The sequence below is a fragment of the Dreissena polymorpha genome, chromosome 7 (assembly GCF_020536995.1).
Source record: "Dreissena polymorpha isolate Duluth1 chromosome 7, UMN_Dpol_1.0, whole genome shotgun sequence".
Classification (NCBI taxonomy): Eukaryota; Metazoa; Mollusca; class Bivalvia; order Myida; family Dreissenidae; genus Dreissena; species Dreissena polymorpha.
The window spans coordinates 110,136,016-110,151,814 of record NC_068361.1 but is presented as its reverse complement, the minus strand read 5'-3'; the positions used below and the strand labels follow the sequence as shown (position 1 = coordinate 110,151,814).

Below are 15,799 nucleotides of genomic sequence, written 5' to 3'. Positions count from 1 at the left end.
TTGCATGCCAAATATCAAGTTGCTATCTTCAATATTGCAAAAGTTATTGCAAAATGTTAAAGTTGGCGTAAACAGATCAACCAACCAACCAACCAACAGACAGGACAAAAACAATATGTCCCCCACTACTATAGTGAGGGACATAAAAATAGACTGAACCTTCAAGCAAACCCCATATTTACATAGAACAATGTCTGAATCGACATAAATTTGGACAAAAAACATGCATTACCCTGGATATGAAGCACAGACCTTTTGATTGCAAACAACAGTCTTACTAAGACATTTCAGAAAATTACACGTTGCCAGCAAAGTACATTTTAAAATCAGATATGCAATGTCATGTCCTTACCAAATTGTAATAGAACTGTTTTCACTTCGAGTTTGCAAACAGCCTTAAAATATAAACTAAACACTAGAAAAGAATCTTTCAGGAGATAAAAGTGCACTTACAAAATCAAAGTCTTTCATTTTGAAAACCAATAGACAGAATTAAAACATAAAAATTATGCAATCTTCATTACACGGATCAACACCATTAAAACATTTTAAAATCATACACTTTGCATAAAATTCAAAGCTTGATATCTCAAACTTATCCACAATATTGAAAGATATTAAGAATCTTACAATCTGCATCATATTTAAAGCTCAATGTCTTATAAAACTGATTGACGAAACTGCAACATTTTACAAATTATTTAATCTACAAAAAATGTAAAACTTCACATTTCAAAATTCAACTGACAGCATTGACACATATTTAGAATCATACAAAGTTAAAGCTTTAAATGTCAACTTGAAATACACATCCAAGATATCATTTAAACTAATATACTGACAAAGTTTCAAGAAGATTTATAAGTTCATATAAGGAAAAATGCCCCGCCCACTGGTGGCCATGTTTTTCTTAGCAACTGGAACCAATTTCAAACTTGTCCAAATATCATTGGGACAAATCTTCTGACAAAGTGTCATGATGATCGTACAATAAATATGGCTTCTAGAGTTTTAACAGGGTTTTACTTTAGCCATATAAGGAAAAATGACACGCCCCCTTAGCGGCCATGTTTTTCCACCAACTAGAACCATTTTTGAACTCATCCAAGATATCATTAGGACAAATCATCTGACCAAGTTTCATAATAATCGGAAAATAAATGTGGCCTACAGAGTGTTAACAATGTTTTAGTAAAGCATGATACATAACCATATTAGGAAAAATGCCCCGCCCCCTGGTGGCCATGTTTTTTAAGCAAACAAAACTATTTTTGAACTAATCCAAGATATCATTAGGACAAATCTTCTGACCAAGTTTCATGAAGATAAGAAAATAAATGTGGCCTCTAGAGTGTTAACAAAGTTTTACTATAGCCATATAAGGTAAAATGCCCCACCCCCTGGCGGACATGTTTTTCAACCAACCAGCATCATTTTTTAACTTGTCCACGATATTTTTTGGGATGAATATTCTGACCAAGTTTCATGAAGATCGGAAAATAAATGTGGCCTCAAGAGTGTTAACAAGATTTTACAATAGCCATTTTTATAAGGAAAAATGCCCCGCCCCATGGCAGCCATGTTTTTCAAGCAAACATAATAATTTTCAAACCCATCCAAGATATTAATGAGACAAATATTCTGACCAAATTTCATGAAGATTGGACAATAAATGTGGCCTCTAGAGTGTTCACAACGTTTTACTATAGCCATATAAGGAAAAATGCCCCGCCCTTTGGCAGCCATGTTTTTCAAGCAAACGTAACCATTTTCAGCTCGTCTAAGATATCATTGAGACCAAACTTCTGACCAAATTTCATGAAGAATGGACAATAAATGTGGCCTCTAGAGTGTTAGCAATGTTTAACTAAAGACATATAAGAAAAACTCCCCCGCCCCTTGGCGGCCATGTTTTTTCACTGATCTGGACCATTTTCGAACTCGTCCAAAATATAAATAAAACCAATGTTTTGATTAAGTTTCATGATGATAAGGCAAACATTTTGACTTCTAAAGTGTTCACAAGGTTTCTCTATAGCCATATAAGGAAATTTTTTTACTGCCCCGCCCCTGGCGGCCATGTTTTTCAACGGACCGGAACCAATTTTTAACTCAACCAAAATATCATTTAGACAAACATTTTGACAAAGTTACATGAAGATTGGACTTGTACAGTGTTCACAAGTTTTTTTGTTGTTTTTTTTACCTAGTGACCTAATTTTTGACCCAGCATGACCCAGTTTCGAACTCAGTCGAGGTATCAATGTGACAAATGTTCTGCAAAATTTCATGAAGATCAGACAATAAATGTGGAATCTAGAGTGTTCACAAGGCAAAATGTTGACGACATACAACGCACAAAAGGCAATCACAAAAGCTCACCATGAGCATGTTGCACTCAGGTGAGCTCAAAAGTTATGGCACAATTTTAAAGTTTTCAGACGGACGGACAAAAGCAATATATTTAACATTTAACCTTGAAGAATTACCTTGACCTTCACTTTTCACCACTCAATATGTGCAGCTTCACAAGATGCACATGCATGCCAACTGGAGCTTTGTCTGTTACCCCCACATACCGCATTGATTGATTGATTATTTTGTATGCTGTCTTCACAAAACAAGATAATACAATTTATGGCGATTTTTTAAGAATCATTATGCCATTATCATTTATAGCCATTTTGACCTTTGAACTCTTGAATTCTTTCACATGACAAGCCTTCCAATGACTTTGAACAAAATTGATGTACAGTCATTTTAAAATCTTACAATGAATGACATATTTATGGCCCAGACAAGATAATTTATTGCCATTTTTGACCTTTGAACTAAAACTACGAACTTGACCTTGGAGATATCGACATAATTCTTTCGCGCGACACACCGTCAAATGATGGTGAACAAAAGAGCCAACGATTTTAAAATCGCACAATAAACAACATAGTTATTGCCCAGACAAGCTCAATTATGGCCATTTTTTACCTTTAAACTCAAATTGTGCCCTTGTTCTTGGAAATATCGACGTAATTCTTTCGCCCGACACACTGTTCAATGATGGTGAACAAATGTGCCAAATGATTTTAAAATCTCACAATAAAAAACAAAGCTATGGCCCGGACAAGCATTTGACCTTTGAACTCCCAAGTGTGACCTTGACCTTTGAGATATTGACGTAATTTTTTTTAACGCGACACACCGTTCCATGATGGTGAACAAATGTACCGAGTCATTTAAAAATGTAACAATAAATGACATAGCTATGGTCCGTACAAACTTACAGTTTAAAACATACTAAGTGACCCCATGACCTAGTTTTTGACCTGGCATGACCCATATTCAAACTGACCTAGACATTATCTACATACAACTACTGACCAAGTTTGGTGAAGATCGGATGAAATATCGGGACAGACCGACAAACGTGACTCCTATATAGCCCCCATTACCAATTGTAATAGGGGTATAAATATCAAGTTGCTATGTTCAATATTGAAAAAGTTATGGCCATATAAGTTTTCGGCCAGATGGACAGACTGACTGACTGACGGACAGTTCAACTGCTATATGCCACCCTACCAGGGGCATAAACATATTCCACAGTTCAACAATTCTTTTTCCATTTTTGTTTTTTCATAATAATGTTATGGACCCTTGCCCTTATCTGGGCCACTGTTCTTCCGGTAAGTATTTTTAGGGACCCCATTATTTTTGAGCCAGATGGCATTATTTTTTCTCTTAATTCATCTCTAAAAAAGTTCATGAAACATATGTTCTCTTCGCTGGCCCACTTTCGTTTCATTCCTTTTCTTGTCCCTGTCCCTAAAACAAGAATAGATATAAAAAATAAAATAGCAATGAGTATCATGTCAGTGTTTTTTTCAGTTTTGGGGGAAAGGGGTCGGGTCCCCTGAGAGGGGGATAATTCACGCATAAAAGGGGAAATTTCAATTCTAAGCAAGTAACATACAAAATCAAGTTGTAACACCATAATTCACCATACACAGAGCGAAAAACATTATTCCAACTTTTTTTGTCATCAACATGTTATGTTTATGTTCAAAGATCAACATTTTTTGGCTTTTCTGTGAATTATTTAAACGAGGTATTGATTAAAATTGAACTACACTTCCAAGAGGGGAAATTTTCAAATATTTTTTGGAAAAATATACACTCTAAGCAGCAAACTCATTTGGTCAGTGACTGTAAGCCGTTTATTTTGTTGACTTTTCTACTGAATTGATCCTTGCACACAAAGTATCAACATAACAAGTCAGTGTTCTGCCGTGGATGCGCCCTTGTGTTATTGTCGCAAAAAACAAATATTTGTCCCCACCCGTTTTCTGTATATGGGTCCGCGGGCGCACATGAATTAGAAATAAAAACTAATCGATTCAATTTGTAAGTCGGTAAAGTAATCGAGTGAATGTGTAACCAGAACAAACTATTTCATTGTACATAACTCATTTCGCAGCCAATGGTTAATTTATTTAATATTAACACTCTATTTCATTGGTAAGTTGAGATTATAACAACCAATCAGATATCAAGGAAATTTCCGAAACTATCAAAATGGCTTAAAGTGACAGGCCAGAGAAAAAAAAATCCATTTATTTTTTTTCCTCCGGCAAGTAAAATTAGAAAATGGGAAGACTCTGTTGGGTTGTTAACCCAACAGAGTCTTCCCAAGTCCCTACATTGTTTAGCAATTACGAAAAAGTCTGCCCTTAAACGTACATTACAAGAAAATTGGCTTCAAAAATGTCCTTGGTCACTGTTTGACAACAACAAAATGACATGCAGATTGTGCATAAAGCAAAAAAGAAAACGCCTTTACTATCGGTATTTCTAATTATCGAACAAGTACTTTGACATGCCATGCGGAGTCCAATGACCATAAATCTGTTCAAAGTTTTGTAAATATGTTGACAACTGTTTGACAGTGTTAAAAAGTTGTTTGAATGTTCCAGTTTTAATAACAATGTTACAACCTGACTGTTAGAAGTTTAAGCAAGTTTAATCAAGTTAAAGGTTATTAGTTTCCACACATTTAATTCTGCTACAAAAATATTTCTGTGTCCCCATATTTTTTCTTTTTGTCCCCACTTTTGTAATCCTAAAGGGTCCCCAACAGTAAAATTTCACGGCAGAACACCGCAAGTGATACAATGATTGAATATTGTAGAGCAAGGTTTTCCTGATAAAAATGCACAAAACCTGAACATGTTAGGAGGTAAAATGAACTGAAACTGTTTTAACACCAGTTTAAAACAATTTTTCACACATATAAGAACTGACAGTTCGCAGAACTATCATTTCTTGGAAGAACAAGTACTTAACATTAACTTCCATAGCAAACTGCCTACTTTGTACTTTACAAGGACTTTTACAAGCACATTGTTGTAACCCTGTAGATCACAGAGGAGGTCGTCTAGAGCATCACACTTGACTTGGACTACTCATTTACTTTAATACAGTCATGACATAAGACTCTGTCACATAATGATAGAAAATGCAGAGAAACCCGTCTTCAAATTTAGTTCATACCTTGAGGATTTGGCTGCCTCATTTCATCATGGGTCAGACTGGCTGGCCCTTCACTGGCAGCAGTTGACATGGACTCTGAAAGAACCAAAGTGAAACCTGTAGATTGCATATGATAAGCACAGTCAACACTGGCATGTTGTATCACGAGAGGCTCTGACTCCTGTACAGATTCTAGACTGTGGGTGTCTTCAACAGTTGCCTCAATGACTGTAAACATATAATGTCAACAGTGGGGTCTTGTATGTCTATTATTCATTGGTGGGTCTTGCTGAAATCTATAGAAAACATGCATGCCCCCCATATGGCCTGTCCGTTGTAGTGGCAGCCATTGTGTGAATACGTTTTTTGTCACTGTGACCTTGACCTTTGACCTAGTGACCTGAAATCAATAGGGGTCATCTGCAAGTCACGATCAATGTACATATGAAGTGTCATGATCCTAGGCAAAAGCGTTCTTGAGTTATAATCCGAAAATCATTTTACTATTTCGGGTCACCGTGACCTTGACCTTGTGACCTCAAAATCAATAGGGGTCATCTGCGAGTCATGATCAAACTACCTATGAAGTTTCATGATCCTAGGCGTATGCGTTCTTGAGTTATAATCCAGAAACCATTGTACAATTTCGGGTCACCTTGACCTTTGACCTCAAAATCAAAAGGGGTCATCTGCAAGTCATGATCAATGTACCTATGAAGTTTCATGATCCTAGGCCCAAGCGTTCTTGAGTTATCGTCTGACGACCACCTGGTGGACAGACGGACCGATTGACATGAGCAAAGCAATATCCCCCCTCTTCTTCGAAGGGGGGCATAAATATATATTGGCTTGGACAACAGAAAATTGTACTAGAATATATAGTCTACAGTTGGGTCATGTCTTTATCATCAATAGGTGGGCCTTTATTATATGATAATAGAAATACCATGGGTCAGACTGGCTGGCTCTTCACTTGGCTCCCTCCTATCATGGGTCAGACTGGCTGGCTCTTCACTTGGCTCCCTCCTATCATGGGTCAGACTGCCTGGCTCTTCACTGTCAGCAGTTGACATGGACTCTGAAAGAACCAAAGTGAAACCTGTAGATTGCATATGATCAGCACAGTTAACACTGGCCTGTTGTATCATGAGAGGCTCTGACTCCTGTATAGATTCTAGACTGTGGGTGTCTTTAACAGTTGCCTCAATGCCTGTAAACATATAATGTCAACAGTGGGGTCTTGTATGTCTATTATCCATTGGTGGGTCTTGCTGAAATCTATAGAAAACATGCATGCCCCCCATATGGGCTGTCCGTTGTAGTGGAAGCCATTGTGTGAATACGTTTTTTGTCACTGTGACCTTGACCTTTGACCTAGTGACCTGAAAATCAATAGGGGTTATCTGCGAGTCACGATCAATGTACTAATGAAGTGTCATGATCCTAGGCAAAAGCGTTCTTGAGTTATCATCCGAAAACCATTTAACTATTTCGGGTCACCGTGACCTTGACCTCAAAATCAATAGGGGTCATCTGCGAGTAATGATCAATCTACCCATGAAGTTTCATGATCCTAGCCGTATGCGTTCTTGAGTTATCATCCGGAAACCATTTTACTATTTCTGGTCACCGTGACCTTGACCTTTGACCTAGTGACCTCAAAATCTGTAGGGGTCATCTGCGAGTCATGATCAATCTACCCATGAAGTTTCATGATCCTAGGCGTATGCGTTCTTGAGTTATCATCCAGAAACCATTTTACTATTTCGGGTCACTGTGACCTTGACCTTTGACCTAGTGACCTCAAAATCAATAGGGGTCATCTGCAAGTCATGATCAATGTACCTATGAAGTTTCATGATCCTAGCCCCAAGCGTTCTTGAGTTATCATCCGGAAACCACCTGGTGGACGGACCGACCGACAGACCGACATGTGCAAAGCAAAATACCCCCTCTTCTTCGAAGGGTGGCATAAATATATATTTGCTTGGACAATGGAAAATTGTACTAGAATATATAGTCTACACTTGGGTCTTGTCTTTATCATCAATAGGTGAGCCTTTATTATATGATAACAGAAATAACAAAGGAAATGTTTTGTTTTCCAAAAGCACTTCTAAAAGTGTTTTTTTATGCTTTTCGGTTTAAGGTATGAGATGTACACAAAATAACAACACACATATCCCCCACTAAAATATGTTATAAGACCTGCTTACAATTTAAATCAGAAAATCTTCATACTTGCAAGTTAAGTTATTTATCCTTTAAATCATTAAAATAACTCAGAAACAGAAATGTCTAATTGAGCATATAAACTATTTCATAAGGTGTCCAAATCTTAAGGTATTCCTATACTTCTTTTTTTTTTTTAATGGGCTACCATAACAATGACTCTGTTATGGACCACTTTCATAATACAAATGAACAGTGGCCAATGATCTATTATGGGTATAAATAACTATTTTACCTTCTTGATGGCCATCTTCGTCTTCAATTGGAAGAGGTAAATCTGTAAAAAATGATTTTTTATTTTAGAAATAACTAGTTATAGAAAAAAATAACCAGAAGTCACTCTTGATATGACAGTAAATATTTTCAATACTTCAAGGTTGTTAAAAAGTATTTTGTTGCATTAGCATTTCTTTGAGAGGATAAACAATTTTCAAGGCACATAAAATAGGTTTGCCTATTTTTACCACGTAAATTTTAGACTTATTGAATTAACGTGGCCAAAACAAGGGCCCCGCCTTTCAAACAATGTTTTACATCGTTTGTCTGTTCTCAAGCGCTCTGTTTTGTTCTGAAGAATGATCATTCAGTCGAATTTACTGACAGCCATAGGAGAGAAAGTATCAAAAATTCTCCATCCCAATTCAGTAAAATGAATTATATTAATAAAATTCTTATAATCAAACCTTCTACTACTATGTCCTTCATCTGCCTTCCCTTCCACTCATTGACTTTACCATTTTCAACAGCATACAACATCAGGGCAACCTATAAAATTTCAAGAAGACCATAATATTCCAGTGTCAACAATACTTCCATCATAACAACGACAATATATTGCAATACGGTTTTTGGCGTATTGTTGCAGCACTATGAGATACGCATGTAATCCAAATATCAAGTTGCTGTTTTCAATATTTCAAAAGTTATGATCAAACGTTTAAGTTTTGGTAAAAGTTTTGGACACACACACACCGTGACACGCACACACATACAAAGAAAGACAAGCCAAAAACAATATACCCCCGTTCATTCGATCCAGGGGGCATAAAAGGCCATTAATGCAAAGCATACTAGTCAAAGTCAACATCAGATATGGTCTTACTATGGCTGCCTGTTAAATTATTCTTTCTTTTAGCCCTCTTAGTTACAATATAGCATTTAGTTTTTCAAATATATGTGTATGGAAAATTTAAAGATTTTTATTAATGAAATATATACCTTTGAGAGTTCCATGGTACTGGAAGACAACTGATAATATTCCTTGTGTGTCTTCACATCATGTCCCAGATGCTTTGCAAGCAATTTTAGTTCACCATGAGTCATGTCAAGAATCTACAAAGCATGTTAATTCTTGATTATATTCACAAATATGCAGTCATCATTCCAGTTTGCTGCCAATTTAACAAATTTTTTTTGCATCTTCTACAGAAAAGATGTACACAAGAAAGCTTTTATCTGTATAGTTGTAGTCATTATGGTGCTCCAAATTCTTGTAATCACACCATGCATTTACAGAGTCAAAAATTTTGTAATGTTTAATTCTGAAAAAGCCAACACGTGGTTTGGTATTTACATGATCCGCCATTTTGCAAATAGCTACTTCCTGTATATATGCCAAAATTTATGTTAAATATAACAATTGGGTCTAACAATTTAAAATCAATTATTGGGTTCTCACAGATAACCATTTTCTGTCATACAAAAGCTGCCAAAATCAAAGGTCTCCATAAAAGTTTTTATTATAATTTATTCACAAATTGATGGCAAGCAAATTCAACATAATTACTTATTCCTGTATAAAAGCCGAAGTATACATGTATGTATGTATGCCATTAAACTGGAAGAGAATGTAGTATAATTGCTGAAAGTCTAAATAAATATTGTGCCATAATAAAGAAACCTTCAGGTCACAATATCTCATCTGTACAGGGATATGAAACAAAGACCATAATTCTTAAATGGCTTAAACAATCCAATATTTGCACAACTAGACTTTAGAAGTAATTGTGAACGATTGTACCAGTTTGTAAAATAAAAAATAAGTACTGAATTATAAATAGAAAGTTCAATATTGAACCTTGAATGTTTCAAGAAATGATTTTTTATTTGACAAGGATAACACATTTGCATACATTTAATATGGCCATATTCGAACCAAAGCAAATACATACATATAAAACAACATAACAATTTCTTGATTTAACAGCAAAGTTTAATATAAAATAACAAATCTATGTATCAAAGACTAAAGTAAACAAAAGGACTGCAATGGTCGCTCAAGGTATATTGACAGCAAGTAAGAAATGCTGAACCAATGATTGGCAAATCACCATGACAAAGTAACCTTGGAACTTTTGAAGAATGTCAAATATTTAGCTGCTGGGCTGTGTTGTATTTAAGGCGTAGGTTTCATAAGAAGGTATAACCATTTAACTCTATGCTTTACTTGTGACCAAAGAGGCAGGCAAACTTTGACTCCAGGGGCATAATTTGAACAATCTTGGTAGTGGACAACTCAGTAATTACAAACCAAATACCATTCTCTGGACCTTGTGGTTTCAGACACGATTATACATTTTATTACTATATACCTCAGGCTCCTATGAACCAGTGAGGATTTTTAAGTGGTTTTCACTATCAGTCTGTCTACCCATTTTTACCTGTTTCTAACTGTCCTAGTTAAGGTTTAAAACTATAATTTGTTCAGTTCAAAGTGCTTCAAATATGCTGCATAACCTAAGGTTTTAGGGTATAATTACCTGTGACACTGTAGCAATGTATTTTCTCAATAAGGTTGTTGTTATCCTTTCAGGCCTCTGCAGTCCCGGGCATTCTCGAACCAATTCATGCATAGCTCGACTGCCAGATAATGGAGTAAGAGCATTTAATCTGGAGAAAAGATAGGGATTGTCTCTTGGAACTGATACCAATGAACTACTTCTTGTCTCCACCAGGACATTTATAGCTGATTTTACATCTGGAGTTAATAATATACATGCTGTCACATTCTTCTTTGATTTTCCACGCACTTCAAGCATGTCCATTCTGAAAATATTTCATAAATAAAAAAACATTAGGCACAAAGTGACTTCCCAAACAGATACAAAAAAGTGACTTTTAACATGTTTTTCTATATTTAACCTTGTGACCTAGTTTTTGAGCTCATATGACCCAGCTTCAATCTCTGGCAAAATTTCATTGTGACAAATGTTCTGACCAAGTTTCATGAAGATTGGCCAATAAATGTGGCTAATATAGTGTCAACAAGTTTTCACTAAAGCCATATAAGGACAACTGCCCCCCCCCCCCTGGCGGCCATGTTTTTCAACAAACCATAACCATTTTCAAACTCACTCAAGCTATTGTTAGAACAAATGTTCAGATCAGTGGCCATGTTTTTCATTCAACTGGAACCATTTTCGAACTCGTCCAAGATATTATTGGGACACATGTTTTGACCAAGTTTCATGAAGATTGGACTAAAAATGTGACTTCTAAAGTGTTAACAAGGTTTTACTATAGCCATATAAGGAAAACTGCCACGCCCCCTGGCGGCCATGTTTTTCAACCAACCGGAACCATTTTCTCACTCGTCCAAGATATTATTGGCACACATGTTCTTACAAAGTTTCATGAAGATTGGACTAAAAATTTGACTTCTAGAGTTTTAACAAGGTTTTACTATAGCCATATAAGGAAAACTGCCACGCCCCCTGGCGGCCATGTTTTTTAACCAACCGGAAACATTTTCGAACTCGTCCAAGATATTATTGGGACACATGTTCTGACAAAGTTTCATGAAGATTGGACAATAAATGTGACTTCTAGAGTGTTAACAAGGTTTTACTATAGCAAACTGCCACGCCCCCTGGCGGCCATGTTTTTCAATCAACCGGAACCATTTTCGAACTCGTCCGAGATATTATTGGGACACATGTTCTGAGTAAGTTTCGTGATGATTGGACAATAAATGTGGCCTCTAGAGTGCTAACAAGGTAAATGTTGACGACGCACGACGGACAAAAGGCGTTCACAATAGCTCACCATGAGCACGTTGTGCTCAGGTGAGCTAAAAACAACAAGAAATCTGTGTTTCAAATGCAAACAAAAACAAAAACAACATATCAGGGGTGTCAATTGGCTAAAATCTAAAATCCTTAAAATAGGCATTTCGTTTTGGGGCCAGAGCAAAAGAGGGTTAATAATTCATGTAAACTTTGTTTACAATTGTATATAACTTTGTAAACAATATGTTAAAGTAAAATAATTTGTGTTTAAGATGACATTTTGTGATAATTATCTTAAAATTCCAGTAAAAAATCCTCTGATTTATATCAATATCAAAATTGGTCCTTAAGGGCCAAAATCCTGATTTCAGGCGTAATCCTGAACTTCGACGCCTCTGCATATTTAAGGTCAAAAACACAATTTATGCAAAACTAAATATCTAGATACATATTTAAGTTCCTAGGATGCTTATTACAATGAAGACAAAACTTGCCTTTTTGCAAACTCTCTCTCAGTGTCAGACAATGAGGCACGAAACTCTTCAGTCCCCGTCCACTCTGGTCTGTTCTGGTATGCTTCCAGGAGCATGTCTTCAACTTCTGCAATTCTTCTTTTGTTGAAAATGTACAGTCTGCACATAGTCGCCTTTGCCAGTCTAGTCCAACTTCCAGGATTAGGACAAGCACGAAGAACTCTGACTTCATTCTCTATGATCTGTTTTATATAATCCCTGAACTTGACAAGATCATCGGTTTCTGGTATGCACGTTAATTTGTTCATATCACGAACAGTTTTCTGTCTTGTCATTGGAGCATTTACTCGATATTTCCATTCTGCATCAAACAACACTTTGAACAGTCTTGTTTCCTCTGCCATTTCATTTGAATTGCGTCTTACAGAATAGCCATTTTTAATCATTATACAATGACCAAGCAGATGACCCATTTTGTTAGCAACGGTGACACTGTTATGCGACAGACTCAAGGTGCTATTAACAACCAGGTCAAAGTTATCTTTACAAAGAAGCTTGTTCAAGCTGACCATTGGCAGATGCTCACTTGCTTTTATCACTAGACGAGCCAAGGTCCTAGCATTTTGGCTAATCCTATGCATATCATTTTTCTTCTGTATGTGTTTCCCTCCCAATGCACACACCTGCATTGAACTGAACAACTTAATAATAGTATCTTTTTTAACAACTTCCTTTATATCATCATCATGCATTGTGCGTAGCATTTCTGCAACAGCCTTTTCATTTTCAGTATGCAAACAACCGTAAAGTAGGCTTTTGGCCTTCCGTACAGCATTTTTTGTGTCCGTCATATTATCACCTTTAGTATCATTTGGCCGCATTTTACACGAAAGGAGATGATGCCATAATAGTTTTTTCAAGTAAAATCCTTTACAGTATACACAAGGAACATAATCTTGGTGTGAATGATGTTTTTCCTGATCGATGTTTTCTCTTCGTGCTGTAATGAGGACACCTTCACCTGTACTAATAACATCTATATTGTGTTTGAAGTTACCTTCATTCACAAGTTCTGTGAAAAGATTTTCCCTCTGCTTTGATTTCTTTGGCAGAAGTCGGATTTGAAGAACCTTTTGACGTTCCTTGTGGGTTAAGAGATGTCTAGATATTTTGGATTTAACCGCCTTCTTGCAGTAAACACAGAAGTTAATTTTGTCATATCTCTTTTGACAGCCATCCCGTGGTAATTTTTTTGACTGCAGATAAACACCTACAAAAACAAAACACATTTATCAGATCTTTACAGTAACTATTGACCTTAACTGACTGTGCTAAACCCTGATAATCTGACCATCTCAATACTTCATGCCTAATGTGTTTAGGAGACTAAAATATGTAACAATCTACTACATAACTGATATGAGAGTACATGTCACTTTATTTTTTATACAGACACAAGGCTTCCTAATTCTTTTTAACATTAAAGTACATTTATACTGCTTTGGGTGGCAAAAAGGGAATGGTTTTCAAGTCCTATAAAAAAAAATGTTCGTAACGCAAATACAAGAAAATTGCACATTTATGACATTTTCAATTTTTTTTTAACTGATAGATAGAAATACAAGAGCACCACAAAACGTTGCCACGCTCGGCTGCGAAAGCTTGCCAGAATTTTTTCTTTTTAGAGGTCACATATACCTTGACCTTTGACCTAGTGACCCAAAAATGGGTTGTGGTGTGTCAAACTCGTCAAGGTGCAGCTACATATGAAGTTTCAATGTTATAGGTGGAAGCGCTTTTATTGTAGATGCAATGTTCAAAACCTTAACAAAATGTAAAGGTTTAAGTGGACAACGACGGACACGACGAGCTGGCTATGGCATTACCTCGGGTTTTCTCCGAAAACAGCCGAGCTAAAAATATATTAGGCAAATGTTAAATTACTGATCTTTTTCAAGTTAACATAATTTACATGATATGGAGATAAACTGTTTCCACAGCAAAATCAACCATCCATTATTGTGTACCATATTACATGTAGTTTTTCTACACTGAACCGTGAATACCGACATGATGTTGTAATTTGCATTTAAAAATGAAACCAAACTAATTTAGTGCTTCATTCTAAAACAATGATATTATATTTTCTTTTACAATTTGAATCAACAAGGTATGCAAATAGAATAAAATACCAAATTTTATTTTATTTTGAACATTTCTATATATTTTGGGAACCTCTTTTTTCATTTATTACTTCATTGTATGTTACACATGTTTCACATGACCATGTTTATCTAATAACAATCATCAAACCAGTCGTCGAAATTCGCACTAGTCTGACAGCAAAAAACTAGTATTTTTCTTTCGGGCTTGTAGGAAATCCAATATTACAAGCCCGACGTGCTTGTACAATTATTAAACAGAAACGAGTTCCACTTTCATTTTCAATATTTGTAACAAAAGTTTTGAGCTGCTTAAATCAACAGCCGCTATGTTTGAACACACTGCGCACATGTGCTGGGCAATCAGCCGATAATTGTATTACTGCGCATAAAGCGCATGGTTTTGTGATTCCCGGATTACTATTATGTAAAATTATGTTATGCGTTGCGTTTGGACACAGAGAGTAATGGCCGAACAGTTGTCATTCAAGTACGTCATGAGGAATGCAAATCTGAGGTCACTGTGATTGACACATTGTCAACTAGCTTTTTGTAGAATAACCTGGCACTTAATTGCTTATATATTTCCGGGTGGTTTCAGGTTTGCTCTCTCTTTCACATGGATATATGGGATAACTTTCTACTAATTTTTTACCTAAAACTTTAGTGTATATTCATAATTGTGATTTGATTGAAATCCGTGTGTGAAATTAATTTCTTCTTATTTACAGGATCCGAAAGAGGCTGGCTCAGATGACGAGGAAGCTTACTTGGATGAGGATGAAATAAATAAGAGATTTGTATTGTATTCTAAGATTGAATAAATGAATGCTTCTATGGATGTTTTATGTGACTGTATGTTTATCTGCATTAATAACAAAATGTTTGGGCCAGTAATATCTGACTCGGGCTTGTTTCAAATTCCCATAGTTCTAGCCCCCAACTTGGCTTGTTGATTTAAATCTCAATTTCAATGACTGTCAACCCAAATTAATTATTGTGGGAATCCCCTATAGCTTCTAGACAAGATTATTTGGGACCAATTTAGATGAAAGTCACTAGCTTGCTTCTCCTGTTTTAGCCAGTAATAATTACCCATAGACAAAATATGTATGCTAAACTAATTAGAACAAGGGCTGTTTGTAAACATGCATGCCCCCCCCATATGGGCTCTCCGTATTAGTGACGGCCATTGTGTGAATATGTTTTTTGTCACTGTGACCTTGACCTTTGACCTAGTGACCTGAAAATCAATAGGGGTCATCCTGCCAGTCATGATCAATCTTCCTATCAAGTTTCATGATCCTAGGATAAGTGTTCTTGAGTTATCATCCGGAAACCGTTTACTATTTTGGGTCACCGTGACCTTGACCTTTGACATAGTGACCTGAAAATTAAT

At 36.1% G+C, this 15,799-nt stretch overlaps 1 protein-coding gene across 1 annotated transcript; it reads right to left on the bottom strand.

Annotated features, from left to right (window-relative positions):
- Positions 1-1,712: 1,712 nt before the first annotated feature.
- LOC127837467 (uncharacterized) lies at positions 1,713-13,520 on the bottom strand. The gene is made up of 8 exons (XM_052364594.1): positions 12,260-13,520; positions 10,518-10,803; positions 8,977-9,090; positions 8,442-8,523; positions 7,994-8,035; positions 6,473-6,604; positions 5,548-5,622; positions 1,713-3,822 (listed from the first exon to the last, which is right to left on the bottom strand). The coding sequence occupies exons 1-8, from the start codon at positions 13,117-13,119 to the stop codon at positions 3,605-3,607; spliced, it is 1,809 nt and encodes a 602-aa protein (XP_052220554.1). The 5' UTR covers positions 13,120-13,520; the 3' UTR covers positions 1,713-3,604.
- Between the last annotated feature and the right edge of the window lie 2,279 nt (positions 13,521-15,799).

What these genes read in the sequence shown, in the direction of transcription:
- LOC127837467 (XM_052364594.1), bottom strand. Translation starts at nt 13,119, where the DNA reads ATGCGGCCAAATGATACTAAAGGTGATAATATGACGGACACAAAAAAT. An exon ending in GAGAGAGAGTTTGCAAAAAG is followed by an intron (nt 10,804 to 12,259) that starts GCAAGTTTTGTC and finishes AAATATTTTCAG; the next exon opens with AATGGACATGCTTGAAGTGC. An exon ending in CGAAGATGGCCATCAAGAAG is followed by an intron (nt 6,605 to 7,993) that starts GTAAAATAGTTA and finishes TGGTTCTTTCAG; the next exon opens with AGTCCATGTCAACTGCTGAC.